The sequence below is a fragment of the Halichoeres trimaculatus genome, unplaced genomic scaffold (genome assembly GCF_033239565.1).
Source record: "Halichoeres trimaculatus isolate MK-OKI-2021-1 unplaced genomic scaffold, fHalTri1.1 fHalTri1_scaffold_16, whole genome shotgun sequence".
Taxonomy (NCBI): Eukaryota; Metazoa; Chordata; class Actinopteri; order Labriformes; family Labridae; genus Halichoeres; species Halichoeres trimaculatus.
Genome location: NW_027437194.1, coordinates 27,257,807 through 27,277,338, shown reverse-complemented (window position 1 = coordinate 27,277,338; position 19,532 = coordinate 27,257,807). Strand labels below are relative to the sequence as shown.

The window sequence follows — 19,532 nt, the reverse complement described above, 5'->3', positions numbered from 1 at the left end:
TCTATTCTATTCTGTTCTATTCTATTCTATTCTATTCTATTCCATTCTGAATCTCAGAGTTCAGAGTGTCAGGAATTAAAAATGAAATGAAAAAGTTGAATCATGTTCATATGAACTATGAACTAGAAACACCTGTAAAGGTTTCCTGAGCCTTTAATTGGTCTCTCAGTCTGGTTCCATTGGTGACACAACCATGAGAAAGACTGTTGACTGGACACAGTCACTGACCCCCTCCTCAAGGAGGGTAAGATGCTGAAGGTTACTGCCAAAGAAGCTGGACACAGAGTGCTGGATCCAAGCAGATCACTGGAAAGATAAAGGGACGAAAAAATGAACAAGCAGCGGGGAGAACCACAGCCTGGAGGGGACTGTCAAGAAAAAAGCCACAAGGGGTGGACTGAGGCCCGAGTCAGGTGTCTCTATGCTCAGACGGTTCAGAGAATTTAACTTTAACGGTTTCTTTCCCCAAGTCAAACTGCTCCTGAACCAGAGACCACGTCAGAAGAGTCTAACCTGGGCTGAGGGCAAGAAGAACTGGACAATTCGTCAGTGGTCCAAAATCCTCTTCTCAGATGAAACTCATTTCAATTACCTTTGTGAAACAAGGACCAGGAGTCTGGAGGAAGAGCGGAGAGGCTCAGAAAGTCCAGTGTGAAATCAGAGGGTGGTGTCATGTGCTGCTGTTGGTCCACTGAGTTTTCTGAAGTCCAGAGTCAACACAGATGTTTACTTCTGCCTCCTTCACCTGACAAGCTTTATGGAGATGCTGATTTCTTTTTTTTCAATTGGACTTGGTTCCTGCCGACAACGCCAGAAGTCTCAGAAGCCAGTTTATTGCTTATGATATTAATCTACATTATTGGCTAGAAAATGGAGAATCTTGGGGACATTTTCAAGAGGAAGATGAGAGACACCAGAGGATGAGCTGAAGGTTGCTGTCAGCCCCATCAAGTACTGAGTGCTTATAGAAGAACATACTTTCAGAAGGCAATTCTATATTTACAATATTTTATTCTATTGGTCTCTTTTAAAGTGGGTTCTGTTAACGGTAATTCATCATAATCTCAACTAAGAGATAAATGCTGGACTAATTCACCCTGTGTGAACTGAATCTGTATAATCTGAGTTTCCCTTTTTTAAATGGGCTCTTTTCCCCAAAATGAATGAATTGTGATGTGCCTGTTTACGCACAAAGCCCCTCACAGTACAGCAATCTGTAAAAAAAGAACACACAAGTGTGTTGTGGTCATCCATCTCGCTGACGTGTGTGTGTTAGAAGGATGGGGAGGCAGGGAGGGAGGGGGAGGGGGTGACGGCTTGGGTCAAACACACAAGTTGATGCGTAAAGTAGTGACTAAGACTATTGAGGGTACAAGAAGAGGAAACCAAAGTGTGCTGCAGCACAAGGCAGACACACAGACACATCTTCTACAACTTCAGCGTCCAACAGGCTGCAGCAACAAAAACCACAAAGAAAAGAACAAGAAAAAGATAAAGAGGAGCAGGATTTGAATCAGACCCGAGGTGGAGCTTAGCTGACCCTTCTGCTGCCTCGTTCTGTTAGTTTGAGGACAAGTGCAGGATGCTGTGGAGATTGACTCTGGCTGTGGCTGTGGTGTGCGTCAGCGGCATTTGTAGCTGTGTGAAGGCTGATCTGATGAGCAAGCTGATCCTGCCCAGGGACTATGGGGTGAAACTGTGCGGGAGGGAGTTCATCAGAGCTGTCATTTTCACCTGTGGAGGCTCCCGCTGGAGACGGTCCACGGAGGAGGACTCTGGTGAGTGAACACATCTGCTTTTCCATTCATTACTCCTCCTATTCACTGATATCCATCATGTTTATCTGATAGGATTTGTTTCTTATGCACAAATTTCATCTTCACCACACTTGTCTGGATTTTTTTTTCTGGAGTCAGAAATTGATTTCCTGCTGGGCTGAGGATAATTGCACAGGCGAGAAAATATAATGTGGTTTTATTCAGTTACACATTTCTCCAGAGCCCATTTCAGATCATGTAAGAAGGCTGGAGGCTGCAGAGTGATAACTCTGTCTAAATGGGTGTAATTAAAATGTTTGACAGAGCCTCTAATGCAGCACAAGCTCATGTTTAAGCCCCTTTGAATGGTGCAGTTTGTTAATTTCACCTACCCTAGTATTTCCACTGTCTTTGCACAAAAAAGTAAATATTAAAAAAAACAAGATTTAATTTGTTTACATGTGCAAGAAAAAAATAAAAAGCTAATGTCAGACATGAATCTTGATTTTGGTGATTGATAATCCATCTCTCGTGTTTCCAGCTCCCTCCCAGTGGACTTCCCTCAGCGACCTTATCCTGGAGGACCACTTTCAAACCTGGCAACCCTCCACAGCGCTCGCAGCAGATCCCCCCTCTCCTCCTCACGCTCCCTCCTCTTACTCCCTCACAGACCTCCTGGCTTTCTTCAGGGACGCGCAGCATTCGTCGAGAGACCCGGGGCTGGTGGAGAGGTCTCTGCCACCCCTGCCGTTGGATGAGCCAGACGCGCACCCCGCTGCAGATGACTGGCTCATGGCGAGCAAAAGGAAGAGGAACTTTTCTCTGGGTGTGGCGGGAAAGTGCTGCAGCCAGGGCTGTACCAAAAATGATATCGGACGCTTGTGCTGAGACGGGGGGAGGAGGAGGATGGGGTGGGGTAAGACGACATCCAGGAGGTTGTTTTAAAAGAATCTGCACTGAGTAAAAACAGAATGAACTCATTTTCAAAGCCTCATCCCCTTACTCCTTCTTCATGTCTGTGTCACAGTCTTTTCCTCTCACTTGTTTCACGTTTTGTTTGAAAAGAGAAGATTCTCTGTACGTCTGCTTTGGATCATAGAGAATAAATTTTCAATACTGTATCAAAACTAAATGTTGTTGCTGTATTTTTGTGTTTTTATGTTTGGAAAGGATTCAGAGTCCACCTTTTGCCTGCAGACTCAACACCATTCATAAAAGCACAGGCCAATATCACACAATAATGTTATTGAGGCTGCTGTGAACATATTACCGGCCTTTGTTCACAACATTACGATCATTCACCCACCCCTCAGGGATTCTTTCTTTAATGCTCTTTAAACTGTTTCCAGAAACATCAAAACAGAATCTGGCAACCTGCAGGAAAACGGGGTAAAAATGTCCAGTGTGGTATGTAATGTGACTCTTGGCATTATTAAAAGCAGCTGTTTGTTGCAGTCATGTCAACAAATGTGGAAAAAAAAATACCACAAATTGAGTCTAATTAAATTTAAGTTTTAGGAAAGAAATGTGAGAAATTTATAAAAAATATTGACAAAAAGCTTAAATAAAGCTCAATAAAGCACATCCTCACCTGTGTAGGTGGGAATAATGCAAACATGTCTATTTATCGCCTGCTTTCGTCTTTGTTTGTTGGAAATAAAGACATAGCTCCACAAGTGTTTGCGCCACTTAAAAACATGAACTACGACTTCCTGCTCTTGAGAACATCTCATTCTTTTATATTTGACAATGAAAGGCACATTATTTTCAAACCCTCTCATCATAAACAAACTGTTTACATCTTCAAATCAACGAGACAGACAGCCACACACAGAGCAGAGGTCATTCAAGTTCAGAATGAAACTTTGTCCACAGATAAAACAATAAAAACACCTTCCTTTGTTTTCTCCACATTCAGCAACAGATCATTAAACTTCTTACAGACTCCATGTTGTAAAAATAAGTTATATACAGGTTATGAAGTCAAAGTAAACCAACACAAGGATGCTACCGCAGAAGCCTGACAAGAGAAAACAAACTCTGAAATCTCAATGTTTCATGAAGAGCTGCTGCTGAAATGATGTAAACAAACGCATCTTTAAAGAAAGGTGAAATTTTCAAAAGCTCAAAAAAGCTGTTTCATGAGTCATCCTCATTCAGTCTCTGTGAAACAGGAGTCCTCTTTAAGAAACCTGGCTCATAGGGGGTCTTCAAAGTGACACAAAAAGTCTTTATAATGCCAGAGAAAAAGAGACCTGGAGCCTTCCTCCTCAGTCCTCCTCAGAGGTTTGGCTTCGTGAGAACACAGCGACGTCCAGCGCTGAGACTCTCTGCCTCATTCATTCATTCATAAAAAAAACATTTTACAATACGACACATTCCCTTTTCACTTTTTGGTGATTTATCCACGTTTCAACTCCACTGATGCTGCTTCAAGACTCAAACATTCAGAATCATAGAAAAGTACTTTTGTTTTCCAATATATAACGACTCTTCTTCTCCATTTTATAAAACACAATATGTACAAATAACACAGAACTAACGCTGTAGAGAACTGCTCTTTAAAGCCTCAGAAACAATCTGTTTTTGTTGCATTCATTCATTCGTTTGTTATCTTAACAGCTTTTCCCGTTCGGGGTGTTGTGCTGCAGTCAGATGTAGTGTACGTGTTTAATGTGGCTGGAAAAAGAAAGAAGCACCAGTGCATGTTCTTGATATTCCACCTCGTTATTGTCTGGCAATATTTACACTTTAAGGCATGTGAGGAAAAAAGAAAAGCCAACGTCCAACTTTTCAAAAGTAATCATTGTTCGTTTGTTATCTTTGACCACGGCTTCCCAGGAGTCAACACCTGCAGGTCAAAGGTTCAGGAGTCAGAGCTGCTCAGTCACTCAGGCTGTCTCGTACGGTCTCCACACTCACAATGAGTTTCTTGAAGGAGGGGCGAAGTCTTGGATCAGTGTTCCAGCACTCTGTCATGATCTTGTGAATCTGTGGGAAGTGTTGTAATATCAGGGAAAAAAAGGGTAAATACGTAAAATCAAGAAGCACAGTGTCACAGAAGGACAAAGAGACAGAAAATAAAAAATACATCACTAGAACAAGAGAAGGAAAAGTGACACCATGTTTTTTAAAGACACTATGGGGAGGATCTGTTTTAATTACACTCCCTCGCCACCTTGTGGCTCAGATCAAAGATCAGATCAAAACTATTTTTCTTTAGTTAGGACGACTTTTTTTTAGGGCCATTTTTTTACTGGATACAACGCGACGAGGTAAGGTATTATTTAAGTTACTTAGCGCTATAGTTTGAAGCAGAGCAAACGTTGCAGCAGCCTTCTGTATGTAGCGCTATCGGCAGCCCAGTGCTCCAATGTATCTGTAGGCTCCCGTGAAGACAAGTACACACTGTCAGTTTGTAAGTAGTTTGGTCGCAATTTATATTTAGCTCAGCTGGCTCTAAGACATGTGTGTAATGTGTAACGTTAGTGAATCCTGGTTCTGTCCTGCCAGTCATCTACCAATCAGAGCTAACGTAACCTCACTCTTTATTTTATTGATAGACTCTCAAGTTTGAACAGACCACTGCAGAATAACTGCTGACTGTGGGTTGGAATCAACATTAGCACAAACAGTTTAGCTCCTGTGTTAGCCTTTAGCTTGTGCTCTATCTCTCTCCTGTTTCTCTTTCTTCTGCTCTTCTGTCCTTTTTCTGTCTGACAGTTAGGCTCCAGTGTCCACCATCACTACAAAATTAATCACAGAAATCGTTTTCAGCAGAGAAAAACACAGATCTCTGTGTTTTATGTCTTCTCACAGCTAAACTTCGTCAGCCAGCGTGGTGTTTTCATAGAGACCTGGAAGCTAAGAAGTAGTAATTTAAAATTAACTGTAACCAGCAGTATTGGTGCTGATAATCTCATTTTAACGTGTGGGTTATGATAAGGCATATATCTAGATGGAGACTTTTTCAAGATCACTTTCAAACTCCTCAAAGCCCCTTTAAATAAATTCATCAATTCAGCTGTTTGGTTAAAAAAAAAAAGTTGATTAAAAAAGAAAAAGCTTCGGAATTAAAGTCTAATGATCCTGCACTTTTTTCATTTAAATTCTGAATTTGACCTCAGGATTTTATAAATGTTTCAGAACTCATAGGTCAAAGTCAGAATTATACCAAGCAATAAAAGACTTCTGAAAAAGGAATCAGAATTTTTGGATTTCAATTCACAAGAAACAAGCCAAAACTCTGAGATCACAATCAGAACTCTGGTAATAAAGACAAAACACATAGAAAACGTTTACTTTTGAGTATGAAACAAGCAGTCGGCTTAAAAATGATGTTTTCTTCACCCTAAAAACCACAGAGCATTGAGATTCGCAGTCGTCTTGATTTACACCAAAACTAAGCAACTTCCTTTCAACACGAGGATGGACCAGACTTTTTTTGGTGAATTAAAGACCTGCTTATTAAAGATGAATCCAATGAAAACAAAACAAGCTAAGAAATAGTTATTTCTTTTTAAAGCATGTCCTTTTATTTGAACACATTTCTCATTTTGCTGACTAGGCTGTAAAGGATTAAATGCAAAGAAAAGGCTGAAAGCTTTTCCTCCATAAGGAAGTTCTACAACTTAAAGGGTAAGTTTGGTTCATACAGCCTTTACCTTGTTTATAGAATGAAGTAGAACAAAATACTCACCCAGAAGGCTTTCCTGATCCAAGCAGTGCTTCGGGAGATATTTAGATCCAAAATCGTGAAGCGGACGTCCGTTTAATGGGATCCATCGGGGCATAGACAGCGCCGCTCCTAAAACTGCATTAATCGTCCAAAAACTCATGTTTTTCACCAATATTCCATCATGGTCCGCTCCTGGTTAGTCCTCTGCTGCAGTCTGTGTCACTCCAGACAGCGCTGTGTGGCTGTAATGACCTCTGAACTGACGAAGACTTTGTTTTTCTATTGCCCCTCAAAGAAAGGAGTCAGCTCTCCAGAGAGTACTGCGCATGCGCGGAGGGGCAAGCGTAAACAAAGTCTTTGTCAGTTCAGAGGTCATTACAGCCAAACAGCGCTGTCTGGAGTGACACAGACTGCAGCAGAGGACTAACCCGGAGCAGACCATGATGGAATATTGGTGAAAAACATGAGTTTTTGGACGATTAATGCAGTTTTAGGAGCGGCGCTGTCTATGCCCCGATGGATCCCATTATACGGACGTCCGCTGCACGATTTTGGATCTAAATATCTCCCGAAGCACTGCTTGGATCAGGAAAGCCTTCTCTATAAACAATATAAAAGCTGTATGAACCAAACTTATCCTTTAACAGTTTATTTACAGCCTTTTGTTGTTTGCAGAGACTCACTGACCTCTTTTGGACAGCTCTCTGGAGCAGGGAGCCTGTATCCTGATTTGAGCAGATCGATCAGGTGGTAGACGATCATCTGACCCTGCTTTTCATTTCCCATCTTGTCCATAAACACCTGAAAAGTAGACAAAGAAAGCTGTTTAAAAAAAGTTTAAAGCCTTTATCCCCAAAAAATCATATTGAGAATTGTTTCCTGTTTTTGAGTGCTTAATCAACTGATTTCTTTCAAAGCTCCAAATTATGTCTCATTAAATTAATTAAATTGTATCATCTGGTCAGACGGTTGACTGAGCAATCAGAGGCCGGATTAGGAGAACGGTTAACTGGACCCTTAAAATCTGTGATTAAAAGAGTGGGAGCTGAAGAAAGACTGAGTTGGTGACGTACTGCTGGTGGGCTGCAGTTCTTGTCGCTGTAAGTGAAGAGTTCGTAGAGTACGACACCAAAACTCCAGACGTCTGACGCCACCGAGAACTTGCTCTCTGTCAGCGACTCTGGAGCGTACCTGGAAAACAGAAGGTGCACATTATGATACATCAAAGATAAAGGGATTCAATTTCACAAGTAAGTCCTGTTTTTTTTTTTTTTTTTCTCCAAGTGCTTTCCATCAGTTTAAGATAACACATTCAAACTCATCTCTGCACACACACAGTGCTAACCAGCAGTGGGGCAACTGTGGTACAGGGTCTTGTTTTAAGACACTTAGACATGTCACAGCTGGGACTGAACTCCCAACCTTCTGATGCTGACTCAACCACTGAGCCACAGCCACCCCATGGACCATGAAGCTTTGAGGTTCATTACAAGTCTTAGGTCTCTTCCCTGTCACTACTCCCTGTGTGCTCCAGTTGGCTGGCCTGCACTGATGAGTCCTTTTCAGTAAAAGGATTCTTCATGTGTGTTTCCCTCTTTTTTGTTTACTCCCTGTTATTAAATCCAATAAGAAAATGCTGGAAGCTTCAGTCTTGACTCTGTGACCCGGTCAGGGAACTTGTCTTTGCTCTGTGTCCTCGAAGTGAATCTTAAAATTTTGAAAAAGGGTTTTTAGATGGGTTGATATCATCACATAAAGTGCATTTGGAGTCCCCATCAGAATCACTGAGTTATAAAGGAAATGTAGCAGAATAATAAAACTCAGGGGTCTTACTATAAGTGGCCAAACACATATCAGTACAATTATAAGTCTCTTAAAATGTGTTACCTTCATTTTAAACCATTTTCTTTTCATTGGATGTTTATATATATTATAATTTATATGATAATAAGTGGTTTATATAATATAAAAATACAAAATCAGAAACTAAATCAAACAATCATTTTTTATGTCTTTATTGTCTCCAACAGGTGGTTTACTAAACAATTCATTTTGATTATTTTCATCATGATAGTGAACATTTTGCATGTGTCACTGAGCTCGCTCTCCGCCCTGACTGCCCCTTTAAGAAACCCTCTGATATTTTCAGTGACATCACTAACAGCATTTTGTCCTTCTTCACAGGAGGCTGAAACAGTGGCTAGTTACAGAGTATGTATTTACACGTTTGGTCATTTTCATCATATCATGTGTGAAATTGTTAAATACTTTCAGAAAAACTTTCAGAAATTCAAAATAAATGTGTTAAACAGAACAGGGCTGCATGCTAACTGAGTCATGTTGCTCAGTCAAAGTCCATCATAAGCTCATTAAATGCTCACATTAGCCAAAAATGTCCACTCTGCCTATGCAGTTACTATGTATTTACTCTAACATGAAGCTGTCCATGACAGGGTGGCCCTGTTTGATTGTTAGCATGAACACTGTCTGTTTGCAGTAGATAACAACCTAACATCTACTTAAGGCAAAGAATATGAAGATCAAGGGAGAGTGTCAACTTTTGGGGGGCCATGGTAGAGCCCAAAATGTAACTACAACCAAAAAATGTGATAAAAAATGTAATGTAATGAGACACTAAATGTAATAATGGACCCAAGTGTAACAAGAGTACCGGGCCTAAAATATGATAAAAAAAATGTTTTGCCCAAAATGTAACATGCACTTTTGTTACAGTAATGACCAGACATTACATTTTGGGTTTTATTACATTTTTTAATTAGATTTTGGGTTGTTGTTACATTTTGAGTTGTTTTACATTTTTCTGTTACATTTTGGTTTGTTGTTACATTTTGGGTTGTTTTACATTTTTCTGTTACATTTTGGGTTGTTGTTACATTTTGGGCTTTAACATGGCAGATTGGAAAGTTTGGTGATATTTTGGAAACTGCTGCGGGAGGATTTGTGCCTGAATAAGCTGTTCTCTGTAGGAGCTGGAGGAAGATAAATCATCCTGCAGATAATTTTCTGTTGTGTGAACTACGATATGTCAAAGTGTCTTTCAAAGTGTGTTGTCTGTAACTTTGTTGGAACGTGCTGCTGCAGATTTGGACCAGAACTCTCTTGTAAAAAAAAAAGTTTTTTTTTAATCTCATTGACGTATTCTGGTCAAATGTGATTTAAATCAAAGGTTATTCTCTAGTAGTTTTTTTGTCTTTTTTTCCTCTGTCTTTGTAAGTCATGAATTTACATCCTGAACTGTTGTTGCACACATGCAGTGTGCCTTCCTCACCAGAAGATGGGGCTCTCTCCAGGCTCTCTGACCGTGTAGTACTCTTTGTCCTGCGGCAGCACCTTAGTTAGTCCGAAATCACCGATTTTCACCCTCATCTCACTCTCCACCAGGATGTTCCGAGTGGCCAGGTCTCTGTGGATGTACCGCTTAATGGCCAGATAGTCCATACCCTGAAAGTAAAGACATCACACCAGCAACAACAGTTTGAATGAGGCTTCACAGAGATATACCTGTCACATTGTTCTTTGTTTTTCATTTAAGAATAGAATAAATTTTTTTGTGTCATATCTTTTTGTTTTATTTCCCATTCAAACACACTCACACATGCCGTTACTCCAATGAGAAACATATCAGAAGAAATCCACATCCCACCCTGACACAAGCTCTTTCATCTTCACCGCCCGCTCCGATACATTACCTTACAGATCTGCGATGCGTAGTGCAGCAGTTTCGTGGAATCGAAGCGGTCCCTGTGTTTGATGAGATAATCTCTGAGGCTGCCGTAGGGGAGGTACTCCATGATCAGCCGTAAGTTCCTCCGTCCTGCAGGAATAAAGACGTTAACGGCCATACTTAAGGGAGGTAATGTGACACAGCAGTGAAGTGGAGGCCTCTGCAGACGCACAAATGAGAAAATCAAGATGTATTTGTTTCATGGACACAGTCACTGACACCTAAGGCAGAAGGTTTGGAAACTCTAAAGACATTATGATATGTAGGAGAATCTATCTGGTGGTTAGATAAAGGAACATTTGTGGGTTGAAGGAGCCTGTCAGGATAAAAAAAGATCCTCTAACTCTTGGATCTGTCGATGGAAGTGAGGAAATAACACATCACACTTATTACAGAACGAACATGCTCGTACCTGCACTGTAGCAGACTCCTTTGTATTTGACTATGTTCTCGTGGTGGAGGGATTTGAGGATCTCGATCTCCCGCTCAAAGTCTCTGAGGTGCTCGGCGGTGCTGTGCTGCAGCTTCTTCACAGCCACCACCTCTCCTGTGCTGTCCTGCAGGGGGTCATACCGGCACATCTCCACACTGCCAAAGTTCCCCTGCACACAGGAAACAAAGAGGAAGAATGAAGTTTTTACACTGGACATACCTTTAAAGAGAGCAAAGCTTCAATTGATGCGTGTAGTGATCCTTTATGAAATCACAGAAATTGAGAAAGAAATAATAAAATAAGATTTCCTCTGCATTATGTTCCCTCATTCATCTTCCTTCTTTGTTTTATCTTTGATTGTTTTTTTGGTGCGCCATGTTTTAACTCCTGAAACTGAAACATGTCAGTATTTTATGTTTGTTCTAGCTTCATGTGTTTCAAACACACACAAAAGATTGTATTAATCATTTAATATTTTTTCAGAAAGACTGAAAACACAGGAGATGATGTTGACACATGAACACTTCTAATAATCCTCTGGTTAGCAGCGATCCTGACCTGAGAACAGACACGGTCTGTGTTCATGGGCCTTTTAATGCTCTAAGGATGAGGAGATGTGTGGACCACAGGGGGGATCTGGAAGTTATTCCAAATGAAATAACCACCAAAAGCCCAGGCAGAAAACAGATTTGGAAAAGTGAAAACAAAAAAAAGGTCCAACACAAAGTAATAAGGCTTTACAGAAAATAAAACCACCATGGCTGAACAACTGACAGGAAACCAATGAAAACAACAGAAGCTTAAAGTGTACAAGAGAGTCTTTCTTTGAGCTCTTCCCTTCAGTGAGCACATCTGCAGACTTAAAACCTACTCACACAGGGTTAGCTTCACCTGGGAACCTCTGAGGATTTATAACAGTTGCGGAGGATGTTCACGTTTTCAATCCCATGACAATCAACCATATCTGTAATTTGTAAAGTAGAAATCCCAGGGGCAAATAACCAACCACATTTCAAGACACACATAGCTCCTCTGATAATTCTTATCCAGTGTGAATCCACATCTCTGTGATCTCTGATGAGCTCTCTTATCATTTTCTGCTCAAAAATGATTCAGACAGTGATGGTCATTCTAGGCGAAGGTTTTCACAGCAGTTTAGATTGACATTAGATGGAAGAAAACTCTCTATGTTCCGGGTATGTCATCAGTAAATAGGCTATAAACAGCCTCATTTAGCAGCGTAAATATAACAATGAAAATAACACGTCCCTGGTTTAATCACTCACAGGATTCACATTCAGAATGTCACATTCATAATAACAACATATCAAAACATACCACAGTCCTCAGTTAGACATCTCCATAACCCAAGAAGTCTAAAAACATGTGGCTTAAAGTTTGATTTTGAGTCTCTCTGTGCACAGCAGGTTGGCACTGACGTGCTGTCTCAGAGCACATGATCACATTATTGATAAAAAATATCTATCAGGGAAATGCCTCATTAAGAACAGATCTTTTGTGTTTTTAAGTTTTAAGATAATAAACTTTATTCTGCATGTCCAGAAGTTTTCAGTGCACATTGTTTGACTGAAGCCGGATGTGGGCATCTTCCTCTTTGTATATATTTTATTTTGTATAATTTCTTAAGATTCTCTTTGAAAAAGATCGGAAGAAGCTAAGATTGGTGATGAGAAAACACAAAAGATGAGGATCTTTCTTCAGAGACCAGCGAACACGCTCGATGCTGCTACTTCAGAACAATGAGGCTGATCTGTGGGTTAAAGGTTTGATGCTGTTTCTTGACCAACCATAAACTGAATTACAGTTTAACACATAAATAAACCTGAACATAAAAACCAATCTGAAGGGATGAGAAACAGACGTGGCTATTTAATCCAGCTTTTCCACTCAGGCTTTTAAAATGCTTGGACAAATATTTTATTTAAATAGCCCAGAAGCGATCGACCCACGGGATAGATGTGTGGTCAATTACAAAACTCGTTGTTTGAATGGGATCACAGCCACTGGCTGTGCTCCATTATGGTTTTGTTCACCACTTTTCTGAATATCATTAAAGGTTACAGCAAAGCTAAAGTGCATGGGAAGAGTTGAAGTTTTTGATGCTGCTTTTAAAGACAATGCTGAGCCTGCTGCTCCGTCTGCTAAGGACAGACAACGAGTGAAGAGAGGGAGCAGCGTGATAATCAGAAAATTAAAACTTGATCTGATTGTTCCAAGGCGGTGACATCCATAAAAACAATTTATTGCGCCTACACTTCCTGAACTGTCCAGCCTGAGGGTGATGAACATCGTGTGAATGTGACTGAAGCCGTAAGTCAGTCTGTTGGCGCGGTGGCTCAGCTCAGCAAAGTTCACATGGAGGAGCAACTCCTTCCAGTAACACGCCTCAAGATGAGCGATGAAAGCATTGAAACTTTAGGACATGAAGGAGTCCATCGAAAAGAAATAAGTATGTGACTCCACCAGTCACAACCACCTGCCTCGAACACTGTCAAAACTGAAATCTTAGAGAGTCTTTGAGTTGTTCTTAGTATAGTTTCACTATACAAGAAACTCAGGTGTCATTTAAGTCTTCTGACCTTGAAATAAAAAAATAAAAAAATCTGGACTTGTCCGGTAAACGTGGCCCATTTTAGGTCTAAGAAGACAACTTTTACTCAAAGAAGACATGAAATAGATAAGATTGGAAGAGAAGTACATTTTCAGTGCTTTTTTTGAAAGGATAAGTTTATGTTTTTGAATATTTATTTGATTAAATTTGTAAAAAAAAAAAATCAAACAAATATTATTTCATTTTCATTCACTTATCTTATCTAAACTTTTAAAATTTATTTTTTAACTGAATTAACATTATTTCTGTTTATTTTATTTGAATTATTTTAATTCATTTATTTAAATAATGTTAATTATTTCAATCCTATTGTATTTTAAATTTTTGCAATTTGATATATTGTTTAAGATATAATTTTATTTTACTCACTTGACTTAATTTTTTTTTTTCATTTTTATTAATCATTTGAATTCATTTTTTTTATTATTATAATTTTTCCAAATCCATTAATTTTAATCCATTTCACTTTTGATTCATTTTTACTTTGGTTATTTTGTTGTGTTATATTTTTGTTTGTTTTATTTTACATATTTTATTTTATTTTACAGATTTTATTTTTTTTTTAAATACATTTTATTTTATTTTCATTTGTTTAATTATCTTTCGATTGATTATCAATAATTATCTAACACATTTTTTAACTTAATAAACATCATTTTTATTTCTTTTATTACAATTGAATTAAATTTATTTCATTGTATTTTAAACATTGTATTTTGCTCCAATTACTTTAATTCATTTATTTAAATTAGATTTCTAATTTTTATTCGATTGTATTTTTATTTATTGTAATTTGATATATTTTTTTAAGTATAATTTTATTTACTCAATTTAGTTTTTTTTTAATCATTTTTGTTTTTATCATTTTAATTCATTTTTCATTACTTAATTTTTTCCCAATCCATTTGTTTTAATCCATTTAACTTTTTATTCCTTTTATATTTGGTTCATTTTACTGTGTTCTATTCTAGTTTTTTTTATTTTACAGATTTTATTGTATTCAAGTTATCTGATTTTAATTTTATTCCTTTTGTCCTTTAATTTTCTAATTGTTTGATGTTTCTCAGATCTTATTGTATTGGTTCGCTTGGACTGATGTTATTTTACTTATTAGTCCTGTAAATGACCCTCCTCTCTCTTTGCTCTCATGTATTAATGTGAACACTCTGAGGTGCATGTTCAGATGTATGAAAGATGCTGTATAAACGAAGATGAGTCTGCTGTTTGATGGGTGTGTTTATATCGTCTGTGTGCTCGTCTCACTTTGCCCAGCTGCTTGAGGAAGATGAGGTGCCGCTCTTCAAACTGGGCCGGCTCCTGGTTCTCAGCGGCCCACGGGAAGCCGAGGCCTCTTGTCCTGTTGGGGACCATGTCGCTCTCCACCAGCAGCTCATAGTCTGCAACACAGGGTCCACTCACAGGGTCACCTTAGATCAGAGCTAGTGTACACACAACATGACATAAACATTCTTCATACCTGGTGTGAAGAGGCTGTTGAGATCCCTGATCACGGCCCTGAAGGAGGGTCGGTGTAGAGGCTCGTAGTCCATACAGCTGTTAATGAGATTAGCCAGCTCGGTCCACTTCGGAGCCGGCAGCTGGTGCCGGTCTTCATAGAACAAGCTTTTCTGAAGAGGGACAGGAAAAGTGAGGGCTGAAAGGAGTTGTTCTAGTGATATTAGTCTAAAAAAAAATTCAGAATCAATTTCACGCCAATTGTTATGTAAGATAAATAAATACTGCTCCAACATCTGTGCACATCCCAGGACAGCTTGCTGAGATGAACATGTTTTTTGGCTTAGAGCTCAGTTGGGCCAGTGCAGTAAGTTTTTCGGAATTTCCCGATAACATCAAGTCATCACTATCAATCTGCGTGTGTCTGACACCTTGGAGCAGTCCAGGGTGCTGAGCGGCTTATCTCCACCACTGCAGATCTCCCAAAGAGTGGTCCCGTAGCCCCACTTATCAGTGGCTAAACTCAGGTTCCTGGAGTTTTCGATGCACTCAGGAGGGATCCATGGGATTCGCTCCACCAGAACTGACGGAGGAGGAGACGCAGAGACAGGGAGAAGGAAGGATGTACAAGTTGAACGTGTATTGTTCACACTCAGGTGTGACATCTCAGCTTCTCACATCAGGTCAGTGCAATCACCCGTGTCATCTCACCTTCTCTGGGCAGCACGCTGATACTGATGCCCGGATCACTGAGTTTGATGAAGGGCGGGCTGCCCGTCACACGGTCCTCCTCTCTGATCAGCAGGACGTTCTTGGCACAGATGTTTCCATGGATGAGACTCTTATCCTCCTGTGTGCACAGACAGACAGACAGGTTACCATAATGTCAGCTGATCACTGACACGTCACACCAAAAAGCACATCCTGTCTTCTTTTTACCAGGTAGTGCATGGCCCAGGCCAGCTGCTTGGCCACCTCCAGCTTCCAGGTGATGTTAACACTGCTTTTGTTCTTTTTAAGGTAGATGTCCAGAGAGCCAAATTTACCGTACTCCTGCACCATCATGTCTGCAACACACAACACAAAAACAACACACACATTAGCGATCCATGCACTGCAAAAACTAAAACCTAAGAGTTAAAATCACATTTTTTTACAGAACTGTCTCATTGGATTTATTATGAAAAAATCTGCCAATGCTGTAAGACAAATTTGATTGCTACAAGAAACAAAACAAGTGAATTATTCCTACCCCATTTTCAGAACTTTTAAAATATATTTTAGTGTTTCATTTTGAAAAATTTCAATTTAGTTTTTGTAACTAAATTTATTGTTTTTCTAATTATTTTTATTCATTTAATTATCTTTAAACTGATTTAAGTCATTTTATTTAAGACATTTTATTTTGACTGAATTCAAAATCATTTCTATTTATTTTATTTTAATTTATTTTCATTGGTTGTATTTTACCTCAATTATTTTGATGCCAGAATTTTTTTGTACAGTATAAAATGTTTGCCAGTAGTGTAAGAAAAACTTGCTTCCTACAAGAAACCAAACAAGTGAATTTTTCCAATCCCATTTCCATCCCATTTTAATCATTTTAGCACTTCACTTGTCCCTGAAACCAGATGATCAGTGCTCAGTTTCTGTTGTGTTACGTGCTGAGTAAACATCAGCAAACTTTTCTTCTGACCAAGGTAAAAGTCTCCATTAGGGGGCGATATGGAGAAAATGTGTCAGGATGTTTTTATGGCAGGATCAGGATCTGGATGTGATTAGGAATGTTTTTCTTATTCAGATTATTTTGACCTGCAAACAATATTTTTTGCACCAAATGTTCTTTTTATTTTTCCCTGCACTACTTTTTTTTTTGCCATTTATGCACTATTTCATAACTTCAATCCAGTCTTGTATCTTCTAATGTATTTTATGAACTTTTAACTTTTCACATCATGATAAAGCCATTCATTTAAAGACGTCAGCTGTAAGAGTTGATGAGTTTCTGTAGAATGGACAGAGCTTTAGCTTCATACAAGTGGCCAATGCACAGTTTTTATGTAGTTTAAAAAGATGTTAGACGGACTTTGGTTTGGTTTGTGATTTTGACAGAAAACGTAAATGTACGCATCATTTAAGACATGGCTGGTGGCTGTATGAAACGTCTATTTGGACAGGTCCACTTTAGAATAAGACTTTTCTGTTTATTAAAACTGAGGCTGAAGTTTTGAACTTTTAACTCAACTTTTTTCCTCTTCGTGAACCTTGAAAGTGAAGCTGTGCCAGAATCCTTCACTTCTAATATCTTGGACTGTGATAGTTTTCTGGACTTGATAAACCTTGTAAATATCACTTAGATCAATTCTAAAAAGACCATTTTCACTTCAATAAAAGACACAAACACTCACTTAGGTGTTTGTTTTTACAGTTTTTAACTGATTTGTTGTTGACTGCAGCTGCTCACCTGAACGACACATGAACTAAAGGGACAGACAGAAAGATGTTATCAACACTAATACTTTAAGCTCTTTTTTCAATCTTTTCTTTATCATAGTGTTAAACTCATGAAAGGGAACGAAAAATGTATATACGGAGACAGTTTGAATCTAATTCCATAAAAATCCTCGACCCCACAACTTTGCCTTCAGCTCCACAGATCACTGACTCACAAAGAAAGCACCAGACCTACGCTCCACTGACACAATGGATAGTTGGTTTTGGACAAGTGACAATTACTTCAGGACTTTCCTTTTCTACAGTCTTTGTTTTCTCTTTGGCTGCACTCAAAAATGAAGTTTCTCCCCTAGGTTTTTTATCCAATCAATACAAAGGTCAGAAAACTCTTTATCTTGCTCAAACTGATACCAACACACGTTATTAACCGCGAAATCTCCCTGACTTGTCCAGAAGGTGATCAGTCTTTCTGGATTCCTTTGAATTCTGTGTTCACACGTATTTCTCTTCTTTATCAGTGCATCACGTCCACAACTGGCCTTTGAAGTGGCACAAGGGAGGACAGCCCCAAACGCTACTTTGTGTGTGTGTGTGTTGTTTACTCACTCTCATCGCCACAAACGCACATGCCATAGTTGAGAAGCAAATGTTTGTGTGAGAGCTGGCTCATCATGCTGGCTGCTTCATAGAACGACTGGAGGAGAGAACATCAGAGGACAGACAGTTAGTTAGTTTTTCACTTCTTGACGTGTGGTAGAAAAACATCCATCACATAAAGAAAGAGTTTATCACTTTATGTTCACAGACTGACTCATTTAATCTCTGATTCGCTCCCTGACCTCGGAGTAGTTGCGGTGAGCCTTGTCCAGGATTTTGATAACAACGTCAATCTCGTGCAAGTCTTCGTAGTCTCTCAGCTCTTTCCTCACACCGCAGAAGATCTTGGTGAACGTTCCTTGGCCCAGACTCTCTTTCTGAAAACAGAAGGACTCTGTTATTTTGGAAAACCTACTTATATATCTTATGTGTTTGATTTGTGTCAAAGACATTATTCCCTGACCAACTCCAGCAAAGAATCAAACTGAGTTTATCGTTTGGCAAAGTGTTAAAGGGTTTAAACTTCACAGTAAATTATATTTCTCATATTTGATACAGTTATTCACAATAAACATCACCAGATTCTGCTTTGAGACCAACGAAAACAGACCTCACTTGCTCATGGCCCCTCATCTGCATTTTATCAACGCAGGAGGTCAGAGAGTAACGTCCCTGTTTCGCAGCACTCTGATGAAGTCAGATGAAGCTAAAGCTAGCTCACAGGTATTATAGCTGTTGTAAAAAGATCTGCTTTGAAACTCAAAAAGCAGATAGACTGTTGGTGATGAATAACACACATTCATTATTATTCATTTATTTATCTATCTATTTATCATCTTTATCTATATAGAAATATTCAACAGTATTTTTTTTTTACATCTTTGGTTGTATCAGGGTGATTCTGGGTGGAGAGTAAGCGTGGTTACCTCAGCCAATTAAAGCCCCCCAGTGAGCAAGTGACTTTGCCTGTTCATTAGCAAGTGGAAAAAGGTTATCCTGAGCGGCTAGGATGGAGAAAGAAAAACACGACCAAAGTGAAACAAAACGCCAAACAGATGAGGCTTTTTACTAAATGAGGGTGAAGCTTGGCTCCACCTTCACTGGCTTTCAGTTACTTGGACAGTAGCAAAAGTTAGCTTTCTGCTAACCAGGTATGTGTCAGATGCTCGTGATTAGCTTGTGCTAACATACCACGTGAGGTGCACCGCTCTGAAGTGTCCTACACGTGGTTGCTGGGCTAGTGAGTGTGTTCATATTGACACGGTTTGAGGCTGTGGGTGTGTGCTACCGCTGGCACTGAGCCAAGGAGGAGGAGCCTGTTTGAATATTGTGTTTAATAACAAGTAAGGAAAATTCCCGCAGACCATAGATTTAACTGGTGTTTTGGCCTGAACTCTATCACCTTCCTGTTTAGCTTTTTCCTGCTCTGACCTATGTCCAGCTCCAGTGTCCAGAATTGCTACAAAATTAATCCAAGAAATTATTTCCTTTTACTTATTCTCTTGAGTCTGTGTGCTGTAATGGATTGGTCGGGTCATCCAGGGATAAATGAGTATGGTGCTGCTTATCATCTCATACTAAATCATGGATTAAGAACAGGCAACTTCGTAAAAGTGACTTTTTCAAGATCACTAATAAAGTCCTGACAGTGCCTTCAAATAGAGCTAGTCCAAAAACAGTCATTTGGTCTAACACCAAATATTATTAATAGACAGTTCTTGGGGTGTGGCCATCCTGCTGCTTCAGGTAGAAGACCAGGACTCTATAAATCAGCTGATCAA

General features: G+C 39.3%; 2 protein-coding genes across 3 annotated transcripts in view; one reads left to right on the top strand and one right to left on the bottom strand.

The window, feature by feature from the left end:
- Positions 1 to 1,363: 1,363 nt before the first annotated feature.
- On the top strand, positions 1,364 to 2,751 carry rln1 (relaxin 1). Its single transcript, XM_074690842.1, has 2 exons — positions 1,364 to 1,778; positions 2,299 to 2,751. The coding sequence occupies exons 1-2, from the start codon at positions 1,583 to 1,585 to the stop codon at positions 2,643 to 2,645; spliced, it is 543 nt and encodes a 180-aa protein (XP_074546943.1). The 5' UTR covers positions 1,364 to 1,582; the 3' UTR covers positions 2,646 to 2,751.
- A 658-nt stretch (positions 2,752 to 3,409) lies between these two features.
- The window catches only part of LOC141805290 (tyrosine-protein kinase JAK2-like), a 51,684-nt gene continuing 35,561 nt past the window's right edge, over positions 3,410 to 19,532 (bottom strand). For both annotated transcript variants that reach the window (XM_074690258.1, XM_074690257.1), the window contains exons 12-24: positions 17,994 to 18,128; positions 17,761 to 17,848; positions 15,640 to 15,767; positions 15,412 to 15,550; positions 15,132 to 15,283; positions 14,723 to 14,873; positions 14,509 to 14,642; positions 10,593 to 10,782; positions 10,146 to 10,270; positions 9,725 to 9,897; positions 7,509 to 7,626; positions 7,123 to 7,236; positions 3,410 to 4,748 (exon numbers count right to left, since the gene is read on the bottom strand). In XM_074690258.1, coding sequence (XP_074546359.1) covers positions 4,641 to 4,748; positions 7,123 to 7,236; positions 7,509 to 7,626; positions 9,725 to 9,897; positions 10,146 to 10,270; positions 10,593 to 10,782; positions 14,509 to 14,642; positions 14,723 to 14,873; positions 15,132 to 15,283; positions 15,412 to 15,550; positions 15,640 to 15,767; positions 17,761 to 17,848; positions 17,994 to 18,128 — 1,755 coding nt within the window. In that variant the 3' untranslated portion in view covers positions 3,410 to 4,640. The remainder of the gene's footprint in view (positions 4,749 to 7,122; positions 7,237 to 7,508; positions 7,627 to 9,724; positions 9,898 to 10,145; positions 10,271 to 10,592; positions 10,783 to 14,508; positions 14,643 to 14,722; positions 14,874 to 15,131; positions 15,284 to 15,411; positions 15,551 to 15,639; positions 15,768 to 17,760; positions 17,849 to 17,993; positions 18,129 to 19,532) is intronic.